This window comes from Dasypus novemcinctus, chromosome 4 (genome assembly GCF_030445035.2).
Source record: "Dasypus novemcinctus isolate mDasNov1 chromosome 4, mDasNov1.1.hap2, whole genome shotgun sequence".
NCBI classification, from domain to species: Eukaryota; Metazoa; Chordata; class Mammalia; order Cingulata; family Dasypodidae; genus Dasypus; species Dasypus novemcinctus.
In genome coordinates, this window is record NC_080676.1 from 70,263,146 (window position 1) to 70,278,045 (window position 14,900).

At 32.9% G+C, this 14,900-nt stretch overlaps 1 protein-coding gene across 9 annotated transcripts in view; it reads right to left on the reverse strand.

Moving 5' to 3' along the window:
• The window catches only part of ATP13A3 (ATPase 13A3), an 82,298-nt gene that overhangs the window by 50,111 nt on the left and 17,287 nt on the right, over positions 1-14,900 (reverse strand). For all 9 annotated transcript variants that reach the window (XR_011648638.1, XM_058295561.1, XM_058295560.1 and 6 more), the window contains 12 exons: positions 12,845-13,018; positions 11,929-12,111; positions 11,485-11,555; positions 9,704-9,784; positions 8,453-8,522; positions 6,510-6,644; positions 5,955-6,027; positions 3,430-3,561; positions 2,426-2,605; positions 2,143-2,300; positions 1,218-1,406; positions 190-251 (listed from right to left, as the gene is read on the reverse strand). Coding sequence is in view for 8 of the 9 variants with exons in the window: in XM_058295561.1 (XP_058151544.1) it covers positions 190-251; positions 1,218-1,406; positions 2,143-2,300; positions 2,426-2,605; positions 3,430-3,561; positions 5,955-6,027; positions 6,510-6,644; positions 8,453-8,522; positions 9,704-9,784; positions 11,485-11,555; positions 11,929-12,111; positions 12,845-13,018 (1,508 nt within the window). In the remaining variant the exon portion in view is untranslated. The remainder of the gene's footprint in view (positions 1-189; positions 252-1,217; positions 1,407-2,142; positions 2,301-2,425; positions 2,606-3,429; positions 3,562-5,954; positions 6,028-6,509; positions 6,645-8,452; positions 8,523-9,703; positions 9,785-11,484; positions 11,556-11,928; positions 12,112-12,844; positions 13,019-14,900) is intronic.

The following is a 14,900-nucleotide window of genomic DNA, read 5'->3' on the forward strand; positions in this document are numbered from 1 at the left end:
AAAATATAAAAACATGTAAAAATTGTAACTTTAGCAGTATCTATAATATTTTAAATCTTTTACGAAATCTGAAGGAAATATGCCAAAATACTGACCATTTACCCTTGGTAGTGGGTACACAGTTATGTTATATCACTCTCTAGACATGAATTAAATTAAATAATAGTGTCAAGTCTAACTAATCTTTACCGTATATTTTCCACTCGTTGAATCCCCCAAAGATCTAAACCACCTTCAGTAAGAGTTCCAGTCTAAAAAAATACAAACACACATAAAGTATGAGTAATGCCTCATATCAATAAAACTATGTTACATATATAAAATGTAGTTCTAGACAGCTATTAAAAAAAAAAGAAAAGAAACAAACAGAAATGAGTGTGCTGCTAGAGAATGGCTTCTATGGGCCATGATGTGAACCAATGTATATGAGGTGCAGAGGTGCCCAAAGATGTACTTACCAAATCCAATGGATGTGTCATGATGATGGGAACGAGTGTTGTTGGGGGGGGGGGGGAGAGGGGGGGGTGGGGGGGTGGGGTTGAATGGGACCTCACATATATATTTTTAATGTAATATTATTACAAAGTCAATAAAAAATAAAAAAATTAAAAAAAAAAAAAAAAAGAGAATGGCTTCCAGGATATATTGTTAAAGTGGAAAAGAAGTACAGGACAGTATTTAAAGTATGCAACCACCTTCTTTGTAAGAAAAGGGGGAAATATGTATACAACTGTACATGCATGGGCTTATATTATCAAAAGCACAAGAAGGATGTATTGATTGCTTGATTGGTGTAAAGATACACCAATCTACCTATCTATCAATAAATAAAGGATGTCTATAAAGTAGAGAAGGCTGTGGCATAGGGAACAGGAGATGGGAAGAGGAACAAGTTTAATACATATGGATAGAGACTACTCAGTTACATAAGAATTATATAAATATGTGAAAGATCATATAAACTTTACTATTACTACAAGGCATAATTTTCGATATGAGTGATTGATTAATCAATTGCAGATTTGAGGAAATAAGCCATATCGAAAGTATGAAAGATTGAAAAAAAATATTTCAAAAATGCTGCATATGCCAAATAAATTGAGAAGGAGAAAAATTAGAGAAACATATGTACAAATTGGTTGGCAAAGAATATGGAAAATACTAACTATAATAAGCTACTATGTAATCTTTGAGAATGATTATGAAACTGAACCTACCTTATCAAAACAAACAAGATTCAGCTGTCCACAAATATTTATTCTTTGGGGACTGATACAGAAAATACCAATTTTTTTCAGTCTTCTTTGGGCATACACAATACCAGCAGTCAGTGCAGCAGGAAGTGCAGGTGGCACAGTAATTGTAATGATATCAAGAGACTCGATAATTATATCTCCAACTTCTACCTATATTAAACACAAAAATACATGTCAAAATAAATTTACTAATCAAATGTGGCTATATCTTTAGTGGAAATGTATAAACAATATTACGTATATAAGTATGCATGTGTACATATATCTATCTGTTAACCATTTATAACTTCTTCCCTTTAGAGATTCAGCAAATTAGAAAGCTCAATGGATTGTCAATGGATTCTGGAATGACAGCTATTTTAAAGGAAACTTCTCATTTTACTATCCCTACATACTTCATCTATTACACACTTCAAAGTCAAATTCAACAAACAACTGTCAGACATCTACTCAAACTGCAAGTTCTATCCTTTGTCTATAGCAGATAGAGAAATCTGACAAGGTCCCTTAGAGATGCCTTCAATGAAGCAATTACAAATAAATTTAATGCAGTATACTCTACTCCAAAGGTTAAAAGAGAGAGAGAGAAAGTAAGGCTAGAGGGAGTTAGTGGTGTTTTTTTTTTCCTTTTTTTAAGTCACAAAAGAGGAAGCAAAAAACCACCTAAATAGAGTCATCCAAAAGAACATTCTGCAAAGACAGATATTTTCTACATCTGTACTAATACAATAACTACTAGTCATATATGACTTTTTAAAAGTTAAACTGATAAATATTTAATTTAATTAAAAACAGTTCCCAGTCTCACTAGCCACATTTCAAATCCTCAATAGCCAGGTCCTAAATAATTAAGGATCAAACCTTATTAAGAATCCCATGTACGTACCTCTTTTAAAATGTTATTAATAATAGTGTAGATAAACCCAATGCCAGCCACTGCCACAAGGCATAGTAGAAACAAGTAGGCATCTCTGTAGAGTTTAAAATCAGTCGGTTTGGGATACAATATGGAACGGACAAGCTGCCCTTTGGAAGTACTAAAGCCTTTAAAAAATTAAATGAGAAAATTGTATTTTTACAAGGAAATGAAAATTATCTCCCAAAACAGAACTCATAAGCACCAAATATGCTACAATGTGCAAAAAGAGAGTACATAAAATGTTTTCTACCTGTTCTAACTACTATGGCTTTGACAAGTTCTCCAGTGTAGAAACGAGTTTGAAGAACAGTAGTCCCACAAAACAAAGTGTGTCGCTTATGTATTTCTGGACTATACAATTCTTCTCCCATTCCTTTTACATCCACTGAAGGATTTGGCAAATTAGTCTTTGTCACTGGAACACTCTCTCCTGAAAAAAACATTTTTCATTCATAAATTAAAAGAAAGCTTAGAGATCAGTATCCAGAACGTGTTCTCTATCCCTAAGAACTGAATTAGAAAGCACTCTACAAGCTGAAGCACGCAAGAGATACAAAAAGACTTACCCTAACCCCTCTAAACACACACGTGAGCACAAGTAAGGAAGAAAAAAGGCAACTGGGTAAGGGACAGAAGAATGAGTAATAAGTACAGAGGATCTCTCAAACAGAAATTCTTTTTAAATTTAATTATTTGTAGCATTCAGTTCTTGCTTCAAGAAAGACAAGTAAGGATATGTATGTAGTGTGTGAATATACACTGAGACAAGACTCTTAGTTTCAAAATATATATGCAAGAATCATTTTCTTGCACATAGATATGACAATAAAAAATATTCATGTGCTTAAAGAAACATATAAAGCTCTACCTCCAGATTCTTTCCATAGTAATTTAAAGTCTACTTCTCCCGAGTTCAAGAAAAATGTAAAATCTTTATTCATACTCTTTATACATCAAATAGGGAGACAAATATGCCCTCTATGGGCAAAGGACTTTTCCTTTTTCCTTAACATAAAGCATTTCCTCTGTGTCAAAACAGTGGCCAGAAGCAAGCATAGAGATGTAGCCAACATCAGCATGATTTATTATCACAGCTGGTATAATGCATAATTTGGTGCCCTCAAAATTAAAAAATCTTCAATATCCACCACATTAATGAGTTAAAGGCTATAAAGAACATGGTTAATTTTAAAAATAGCTTAACCAGGAACTACTTAATCCTAACAGTATTATAAGCAACTCATGATAGTTTACCTGTTAACATGCTTTCATTTACAATACAAGTCCCACTAATAAGTACTGCATCACAAGGCATGACTGTCCCATTTAATGGAATGACCATGACATCTCCTGGCACAAGGTCTGTAGAAAAGATCTCTTCTATTTCTGAATTTGAAGAAAAAGAAAGAAAAATCTGAAAACAATGCTTTTTACCTTGGAATAAAAAAATGCGGAAAGGAAGAGGAAAGAAGAGGAAGGGAGGAAGGGAGGAAGAGTTTTGCCAATAGTCTGATCTCAATAAGTAATACAAGGGGCTTAAATCCAAAACTCCCAACAAATGAACAGTTTCAACAAGAAACATTATTACTTAGGTTAACAAAGCATGGTGCTTAAGTGTCAGCTAGTTTGTCTCCTGATAGGACTTCAACTGAGCACAGGTGATACCAAGAACTCTCTGACCAAACAACCGCCAATGATCAATTTTAGCTAACAGCCATCTTAGGAAAGAAACAAGACACAGTGAATCTAAACATGAGATGTCCCCGTGACATGTAAAATAAACTCAGATTACTGTTATCCCATAAAGGCAGAAGCACTGAAAACTTTAGCATACTTTCCTTTTTAACAGCATTTTTACAGCATTTTTTGTCTCACTGCCACTATTTATAGCCCAAAGTTTCAATGGCTTCTCGGTATTTCTAAAATAGTCTTTTAGATATTATTTGAAATATGACTAAATATATTTTTGAAATAAATTATTACATTGTAATAATTTATCTAGTTCATTGTTTCCTTAGAAATTCATGTATTAGTAATACTGATACATCTAAATTAGCTAAAAAAATTTTTAAAGATCTTCCCACTGGTAAAAAGATTTCCACTAGGGTCACTCTTATTTTGGGGATCTCTCTCCCCGCCCCCCCCCCCAGGTTTAATGCTGTGCACAGAAGAGTTACCCCTAGTAAGAAAATGGAGGTGGGTAAGGACAAAACTATTATTTATGCTGAAGGACAAATATTCTTTTTATTCCTCTCTAAAAAAAGGAAAAGGTACTTCATTAAGACATGAGGAAACAACTTTTAAAGAATTCTAAGGCTATTTAGTACAAAGCAGGTATAATAATCTTCATTTCTTATAAGATCTTTTATTTTAAAAACTTAACTCTTTTTAAAGCTTTAAATGTCACTTAAAATTCTACTCCCTTCAGCTGTACCAGTAACTAAAATATATCAATGAGGTGTTACACTATACAAATGGGGCAAGGACGATAAAAGGTGAATGATGTCTGTCCCAGCATCTCTAACATCTTCAAATGCAGCAGAGTGGGAAAGAGGAGGAAAGAGTATCAATAAGCAACACCAACTATAGTCAGTGACTGGGGAAACAGGTACTCCCAGCTAGAGTAGTAAGCAACAAGAAAGTACAAAGATGGAAGCAATATTCTAGACAAAACTGTGCTTAGCTTGGGTGTAGTCTATGGAGCCAAGGGAATGGAGACTGAATTGGTAATCTTGACAAATGCTAGTGGCTGCTGCCTCCAGGCACATGATGCAGGGCTGCCACTCCAGTATCTCCTTTACACTTTTTTTTTTACCTCTTCAACATCTTACCAGACAAGTTAGCATATCCAAAAGATTATCCTACCCTACAATCTTGCTTCTCCTCCAGTGCTCCCTACTTAATTAAATGGCACCAATGTTCATCTACCAGTTGCGCAAGCCAGACACCTCTCCATCATCTCATAGCCAATCAAGCCCCAAGTCCTGTCAATACCCAAAATTAAGTCAAATCCATTCATAAACACCAATGATCAAGTCATGCCTTCAGTATTACTCCCCTTAAGTTAGTCTCAATACAGCAGCAAGAATGATCTTTTGAAAAAGGCATATCTGATCTTATCACTCCCCTATCTTAAAACCTTTCCATGGCTTCCTATTAACCCTTTGGATTGAATCCAAACTCCTTAACATGCCCTAAAAGGCTTTCTATCATCTAGCTGCTGTACTGTCGCAATGAATTTCTTCCAGTTACTTGAATTACACACTCTCTGATTTCCAGGTCTTTGGGAACTTAGAACTCTTTCCTACCCTTCTCACAGCCACCTTACCTTCTCTCATCTAGCTCTGATCTGACTAATTCAAAGTCACTACTTAACTATGTGAATTAGCCAGATCTCCCTGATGCCTATAGTAAATAAGGACTGTAAGTCCCCTGACTACTTCTTCTTATCATGGCATTTGTTCTACCTTACTGTCATTGTTTATCACCTTGCTTTCCAACTAAACTAGAGTTCAATAATGACAATGCCTATGTCTGTTTAGATAGCAACTGCAACTCCAGAGCCTAGCACTGTACCTTTCACATTGTAGAAAAAGAAAAATACAATTACACAAATGAATGTGATAAAAACTCACAAATAAGTACAGATCCAAATGCATGTTTTTATTTCTTAAAAAAATAAATCATATACGTGTAACTTATTTGGCTTACTTCACATATTAGCACTTAATAGATATCTTTTTTGGTTTATTCTTCCATCATTCATCTGAAGTACTTACCTTCATTTACTCTGCAAACTGAAATTCTCACAGTACTGTGAGCTGCTACCATATCATGCAACATAACATATTGCTGAAAGAGGAAAAAGAAATTAAAAACTAACAAATATAAACCCACTCTCCAAGATTTTTTTAAAAGCAAGGAACTATAAAATAAGGTAATTTTAATACATTAAATGCATATTGCTCTGCCTTTATAAAAGTAAGAATCAAAGATTCAACAAATCAAAGTTATAGCTCAAGACAAAATAAGAAGCACTTAGTCCTGAAAATGGACAGAAGAGCCAACCCACCAATATTCCAATCAGAGATAAGCAAACATAGATCCTTACGGCCTCCAAGTAATCAAATCTGACCTGCCTTTCCTTAACCTCAGGTTAAGAGGGGGTGAGTGCAAGCAGAAAGGGAGTACATATTCGTATAACTAAAATAATAATAGCTGATACTTAGAGAATACTTGTTTTGTACCAAGTACTACTCTAATTACCTTACATGTATTACAAAATACAAACACTTTTAACTACGGTTGTGAAACCCATAATAAATTGAACTTACCTTTCTAATGGAATATAGTGAGCTTACGACTGACACTACTGACATTATCACAATGGCTACAGCATAGTAATAGTATTCATCAGTGCACCACAGGATAACACTGAACAGCTGGAAAATGTAAAATGGGTTGAGGACCTAAAAAACAAGATTTCAAGTCAAACTGAGTGTGATATTTATAACCATACAGACTCCTCCATCTTTTCATTTAAGAAGTAATCCATAAGGCACTTAATAGAAGAGATAAGCTCTATAGTACCCTAGTGCAACATACACTACCCAAAAAGTAAGGCAATATGTTGGCATAGGTCTTGTTTACTATTAACTACCAGTATTTGGCTAAATAAATAAGCTTAATTTAAATTGTCTTCATTAACCCAGATTCATACCAAACTCAAATACAGACTGAGCTAGAAACAGCTAAATCATATGAGTTCAGTGGTTCTGCATTCTGCTTTAGTAACAGAGCATTTACTTCCAATGATTACTGTGTTCTGGGCTACTACAAGATGCAAAACCTTTACTTAGTTGGAACAGATGTTTATTTAATATAAACTCAAAATACGAATTTACTTATAAGTCGAAGGTTCACTGGACTCCAAAGGAAAGACATATATAAGAGAAAGAGTTACACTGTTTTGCATTCTCTAAGGAAAATAATAAAACCCTGAATAGAGACAAAGGAAAATCCTGGCAGTGTACATCATTTATCCAAATCTAAGGTATTTTACTATCAATTTCATTAATAACCCACCCTAATGTCTTAAAATTGATGCTTCTGAACTCTTCAAAGAACATTCACATATAGTCACTTTTTGAAATCAAATGAGATAATTAGAAAGAAGTTATTACAATTTTACAGATAAAGCAGCAGAATACTCTAAAGGTCAAAGTTACTAAAGGAACCTCATTACAAATCAGGCTTTCCAATTCCTAATCACTCTCCTATACTATATTCTTTCTTAAGCAATACTATCTAAAATCCATGGAACTACAAAACACACAGTGAACCCTAAGTTAAACCACAGATTATAGCTAATAGTACAATTATAAAATTGTACTTTCATCATTTGTAATAAGTGTATCACACCAAGGCATGGTGTTAATATAAGGGTGGTATACGGAAATCATGTATTTTATCCAAGATTATTCTGTAAACCCACTTCCCTAATTAAATAAAAAAAGAACTAAGGGAAAACAATGTGTTATTTCTACAATACAACTCTTCACCTTCAGCCAATCAACAGAAAGACTGGCAAGCCTAACTCAGCTGACTCATTACCTCCAAATTCTTCTACTACATAACTGAAAAATCACTACAGTAACTACCACATGAAGTGGGAAATATAAAAAATAGGGAAGAGAGGAGAGAGGAGAGAAGAGGAAGGAAAGAAGGGAGGGAGGGCATAAGAAGAGACAGGCTATGTACAGCAAGGGAAACAGATTGAGAGGTGAAGAATTTTCTTGCTTGTCTGTTTTTTTATTTTTACTATTACTGAAATAATGAAAATGCTCTAATAATGACTGAAGTGATGAATGTACAACTATGTGATTATACCAAACACCATTGATTGTACACTCTGGATAAACTGTATTTCATCCAAAATAAATGCACACATATTTATTTAATATGTATCAATAAAGTTGATTTGTTTAAAAAAAAAGACACAGTGTATAAACCTGTGAGGTGGAAGAAGACTGACATGTAACTTGAGTAAAATAATAATCACCATCATCAACAATAACAACAAACAACAACAAAAAAGGCCAGAGTAAAAGGAAATTCATGCCAAAAATCCTTTCTCCACCTTTGCATTTTAAGTAAAGAAATAAGCAAAGAGAACAGAAATCTATAGATAATGAGTTCTCATTACTTAAATCATGGCTTTTTCCAAATTGACAAATTTATTGATCAAAAAGATTGAGTTATATATACTAGGTCTTACCTCCTTAATGAGAAGCTTAAAAACAGAAGGCACTTTCACAGTAATTTCATTTACTCCATAAAGCAATGTTCTATAACAAGAAAACACAATAATTGAATTATATTATATAATAGTATAATTTAGAAAATGCATTGTATTGGATAAGGCTCAAACTACCAAATGCTTTTAAATCACAAACATTCATGTTTCTAAATACCTGTCTTCTACAATTCAAATTCTCCACCTGCTGTATTTAAAGCAAAGAAGTCAATAATGGAACACATAACTGTAGTGTTATAATTTTATTTCACTCTGTCTCATATCTTTTCTGCTAGTCTGTAATAATCTTGCGATCAAAAGGCACTCTCATAAAAAAAATGTTTTTAATTTTGTAAAAAAGGCACTCTTCTCCATCCTTGTGCATAGTAGTTCTCAAAAATTTTGAACTGAAATTAATTTTTCCAAGAGACTAAATAAATTTGAGGAGTCCTTTAGAATTTTTCTAATAAAAATACAAATAAGAGCAAGAATATTTCTTTCAAAAATATTTCTTTCATTTGAATTTTATGAAAAAAAGCTTAAGAAAAGTTGCTTAAATCTTTCCACTTAAATTCCTCATGGTGTTCCTACATGATAGAGTAATTCTTGTCTTTTATGAAGTTTGAATGCGTGAATTTTTATGTATTAGTCCTTTGAAAGAACATGCTAAAAAGTAAAAGAAAATTTCCAATTAAATTTGAAAATGACATTTATCTTTAAAATATGCAATATACTGGCATATTTTTACATTTTAAAAAAGAACAATAATGTAAAAATGGCTGTACCCCAATTTAAAATTTTTCATTGCATAAATCTGAGCTCATGCTTTTAAGTCACAATAGCACATTTCAGAAAATCTAAGATACTATATCAATTTTAAGATGCACCATCATTTTATGTACCATCTATAAAGATAAAAATACTGTCAATGATACTCCATGAAACTAAACTGTATGGCACATCCCAATTTCAGACATGTTAAAATGCAGGAAAATATGTGCCTTACAATTGATTAAATACAATTTATTTTTCAGTGATAGCTATTTAAAAATCACAGCTTCAACATTTTTATAATTCTTAAAACTAAGAGACAGTCTTAACCAAACAAAATTTAGTAAGTTATCAACTACTATGTCTGTAATATTTAAATACCATTAACATATACAACTATATACAGCTACTGGATTTTAGGAATTCTTATAATACATCTAACTTTAGTTGGATAAAAATTACCTGTAGGCATGCATCCCCTTTGTCAGTCCTGCACTATGCTTTTCATAAATTGACGTACAAGAAACACCTTCATCCAGTCCCCTAAATGAATCCAAAGTTTTTACTTTAAACAAAGCTTAAGATATCCAAATGTCTTCATGCCTCATTTTTTATCTGCCTGAATTTTAAGTGTTATTTCCTTACTAACAGAAACCCTTAACAAGAATTTAAATAATGAATAAGAATTAAAAATTCAAATTCCTAAGATAAATGATAATGAAGGTCTAAGTCTCAAACATGGCAATTTTTAAGTTATCCAACATATCTATCCCATAATAAGATGTCTCTAAATGCTCAAATTTATATAATATTATCATCCTTTTTAAAGGATGAATCAACTATAAGAGCTAATAATCAAATTAATAAAAATTAAAGGTAAAGCTTAACTAACTTGAGAATTCCAAAACAAAGATGAAATAAATCTTACTTTTTACCTATATAATTTCCCCTTTTCAATTTTATAAGCTTGAAACTAAGAAATCCTATTCATTTTCCTTTCATTTCCATAAAGACATCAATCCAAATTCTTCCCTGATCTAACAAATAGATCACACCCAGATCAGAAATACAGAATTTATGGGTCACAAGCAAAGTCTAAAATCTGCAACAATTCTATCAATTTCATTAATTAACATATTTACTTTTCTTCAAAAATATCTTAATTATGTTTATTTTTACTGAGATACTAGTCTTAGAATTCTAAGCAAAGAGAATTCTTTCACATCATTTAAATCTAAATCCTTGCTCAATTTTTTTTCAGAAGAAATCTAGGCTCCATAATTAACTGCTATCATTAGGATAATTTTTTATTTTACACATTTCTATGATTGGCAAAGGCCATGTAGGAAATATATTCAACAGATTTTTCCCACTGAGGTTGAAGACATCTCCAGAACGCATCAGAGATCAGGTTCAAGTTAATTTTTTTCTTTTCTTTTTTTTTTTAATAAAACAGCAGCTCTTTGGTAGTTTTCTTTAAGGCAATGGTTCTTGAAGAAATGCCTAGTTTCATTCCAGAATATTCCAAGCCTTTGTGCATTTGAAGAAGATCCCAGGCATGAATATTTTAAATGTCCATAGGATGATTCTGTTTTTATTGCTAATGCTATGAATGCATTTGTCACTTTGAAGAAATTATACTTAATGAGTGTTTATAATAATAATAACTTCAATAGCAGCAATAAAAATAGGATCCTAATTAATATTATACTTGTATTATTTGAGCTCTCTAACAAAAATATTTTAAGGGATTACTCTAATTTGTTCTACCCATTTTTATCCACATAGTAAAACTAAATTTAGGTTTGTCTCTTACTCTATCCCTAAAGTACAAGTGGATGATGCTGTCAACAAATTTGAAGGTGATAATTCAGATACTCTGACATAAAAAACAGGCTATACTCAAATATAGCCTAGACATACTCAAAATCCACTTTCAGATGAACCCTCAAAAAGAAAAACAAACTTAGACTCAAAGTAAACAAAAAGTAATTTTGAGATCATGCTCCTTCTAACTTTGATGTAAATATTTGCCAAAGTTCAAGTTGTAGTGGGGATTTATTTTTAAAATGGCGAATGAGTCATCAAATGCCAAAAGGGAGCTGTTAATGAGTAAATGAATAAAACCTATGTAATAAAAACCTCAATTTTGTGATATTAATATGTAACCTAGACATGTCAGGTAACATAGAACATTTTCAAGATACTCATATTAATATCCAAACAAAAAGAAAAATACTTACTTTAAGAAATCAAAATTGTGTAGGGTATCATTCCAGAAGTACTTTACACTATGGTGTGTGAAATAACGAATCTGTAAAGCATAAATAAATGTTCTATCAAAAAGCATATAACTGTTTATTAACAGTTCATTTCTGTAACACAATTTTATCATATAAAAGGGGAACAGGTGTAGGTCAGTTGGTTGAGTGCCTGCTTCCCATATATGAGGTCCCGGGTTCAATCCCGGATGCCTCTAAAAAAACACAACAACCACCTATTAAAACTGAAGTGATTACATGTGTTCTGTAAAATATTTATCCTAAACTGTATTATACATAGTGATGGGTACTTATATGCATATAAATTACCTCAAACATTATCTGCCAGGATAAAACTTTAAGATATACATGATAGCATAAAATGTAACATGGTTTTTAAAGAAATTTGTACTAAGATCACAATACCTGTTGTGACTGAATCTGTGAATATTTACTCATCTCATGCCTCTTTTCTTCAGCCAAATTCCCAGTTAAATGAACAGCAAGGCCATTTGAAATGTTAGTAGCTATAGATTTTGGACTCAGAGATGGGTGATTTTCCAGAGAAAGCAAGCGAATTTTTGCACAAAACCATATTCTGAATTCATCCTTAGAAAACAGAAAAGGAGGAAGGTAAAGGATAGGTCAATTATATTTATTATATAACTGCCTGTATTTTAATTTAATGTCCATTCTTTACATATTTACTTATCTCCTATTCACTAAATACAAAACCATTTCATAAAGATGAAATGTCCATTCTTTACATATTTACTTATCTCGTACCACTAAATACAAAACCATTTCATAAAGATAAATAAATGAAAGTGCTTTTCATTGCTCGCCATTCTATATGACATACTTTACTGATACATACATCAACATTCCATGAAAGATACTGAGTAATTCCTTAATTTACCCATCTATACACTGAGACTAGAAATCAAAATCTCTCATAAAATGCTTTCAATTAGAATTAAAAAAAAAAAAAAAAAAAAAAGACCACCACTGAGGTGCAGCAGCATTACACAAAAGAAAGGTGGATAGCCTAGTAAATGAGAGATCTGGGCTACAGTCCTAACTAGCCAGTCACTGTAGCAGATAAGCATCATATCTGAGTATCAAGACCTATATGGAAGGGCATGAATTTGATCTTTAAGGCTTCTTCAACTCAAATCAGTATAATACTTCTAACACAAATGCTTTAAAAATACTAGAATTAGTATTCCTCATTATGTTCTGGCAGCTATGTTCCTTTCATATATTATTTTGAACAAAATACACAAAAAGATATTCCATTACTCCTCAAATGATCAGCTACAAGTAAAACACATGGACTTACAGTAGTCCTCAGGAGTACCACTTCACAGTCTTTAATTGCAGCTCTAACACAGGTCGCTTTTACCCTCCACTCAGGCATCCAATAGAGGAGGAGGAGAAGAAAGCCACCAGTGCAAACCACTCCAAGAGAAACTAAAGCAAGCTTCCAGCGACACAAATTATAACCATGAATCTCCTGCATGGACAAAAAAAGTGATCACATGATTAAATACCCAAAGATGTAGCAAATAAACTCCAAAATTCTTTGTAATCTAGATAGGTTCACTTAAATGTGGATGGGTCTGTTTTTGTCTTGTTACATGAACTGCAAATACTTCCCCAGTTCATGATTGACCTTTAAGTTTTGTTTTGGCAAGTTTATTGTCAAATTTATACTTTTTAAGTAGTTAAATCTACTGATATTTATTTACTGACAGAGTATATTCAGATTCAGTAGATTTTTTTCCTAGAACTTTTATAATTTCATTTTTAATATTTATCTTTTTAATTTTTCTAGGGTTTACCTTGTTAAGAGGTAGAGGGTTTTTTTTAATAAAATTAACTTTTTATTTTGGAATAGTTTTAGATTTATAGATGAGCTCTAAAGATATTACAAGTAACTACAGACCTTTAACCTAGTTTCCCCTAATGTTACCATTTTATATAACTGGGGTACATCTGTCAAAATCAAGAGATGAACACTGTTAATAATTAGTAACTAAACTGAGACTTTTTATTCAGATTTTGCTAGTTTATCCACTAACATTTTGTTTTTGTTCTAGGATACAATTCAGAATGTCACTGCATTTAGGTGAGTTATGTTTTAACTTTATTTTTTCCCAAATGATTAGCTAATTGTCCCAATATCACTGTAACTGATCAATTTGACCCACTGACCAAAATTATTTCAATTGTTTCAATTAGCTGCCTCTCCTCCAAGGTTACCAATTAAATTTAAATTTCAGATAAAGGAGAAATAATTTTTTAGTATAAACAAATATTGCATGAGACAAACTTTTACAAAAAATTATTCCTCCTTTATCTGAAATTCAAATTTAACTAAGTCATCTTTTTTAAAAATTGTTTTCAACTTTATATTAAACTTTATAAATCCAATTAGAAATCTGTATTCAGGATTATATTTAAATATTGGTTAATATTACTTTAGAGGAATTTAAATCACCAATAGCACAAACATGTTCTGTCACCTTAGTTTTAACAGTCCACAAGTTAAAAAGGAATTATACTAAAACCAATAAACAGAGATGTTACATAACAACCCTAATGCAAAACCACAGGATGCGGGGAGTAGATGTGGCTCAAGCAATTGGGCGTCTGTCTCCCACATAGGAGGTCCCGGGATTTGGTTGCCATTGTAGGTGCCTGCAAGAAGATGAGCAGACAACAGGCAGACACAATGAGTAGGAAGAGGATATGACTCAAGTGGTTGGGCACCCACTTCCCACATGGGAGGTCCCGGGTTTGGTGCCCAGTGCTCCTAAAGAAGACGAGCAGACAACAAACAGAGACAATAAGCAGACAGACAAGGGAGCTATCTCAGGGAAGGAGAAAAAAATTTTTTAAATATGAAAGAATATTTAAAGGGAAGTGGATGTGGCTCAAGCTACTGGGCTCCTGTCTACCATACAGGAGGTCCAGAGTTCAATACCCAGGGCCAGGTGCAGCAATGCCCAGAGATGTACTTACCAAATGCAATGGAAGTGTCATGATGATGGGAGAGAGTGTTGCTGTGGGGGGAGTGGGGGGTGGGGGCAGTGGGGTTGAATGGGACTTCATATTTTTTGAATGTAATATTTTTTAAAACATGAATAAAAAAAAAAAAGTACCCAGGGCCTCCTGGTGAAGGCAAGCTGGCCCATGAGGAGTGTTGCCCCACACAGGACTGCTGCCCACACAGAAAAGCTGGTGCAGCAAGATTATGTAAGAAAAAGAGACACAGAGGAAAGACAATAAGAGACACAGCAGACCAGGGAGCTGAGGTGGCACAAGAGAATGAGGACTTCTCTCCCACGCAGGAAGTCCCCAGGATCAGTTTCCAGAGCTTCCTAATAAGAATA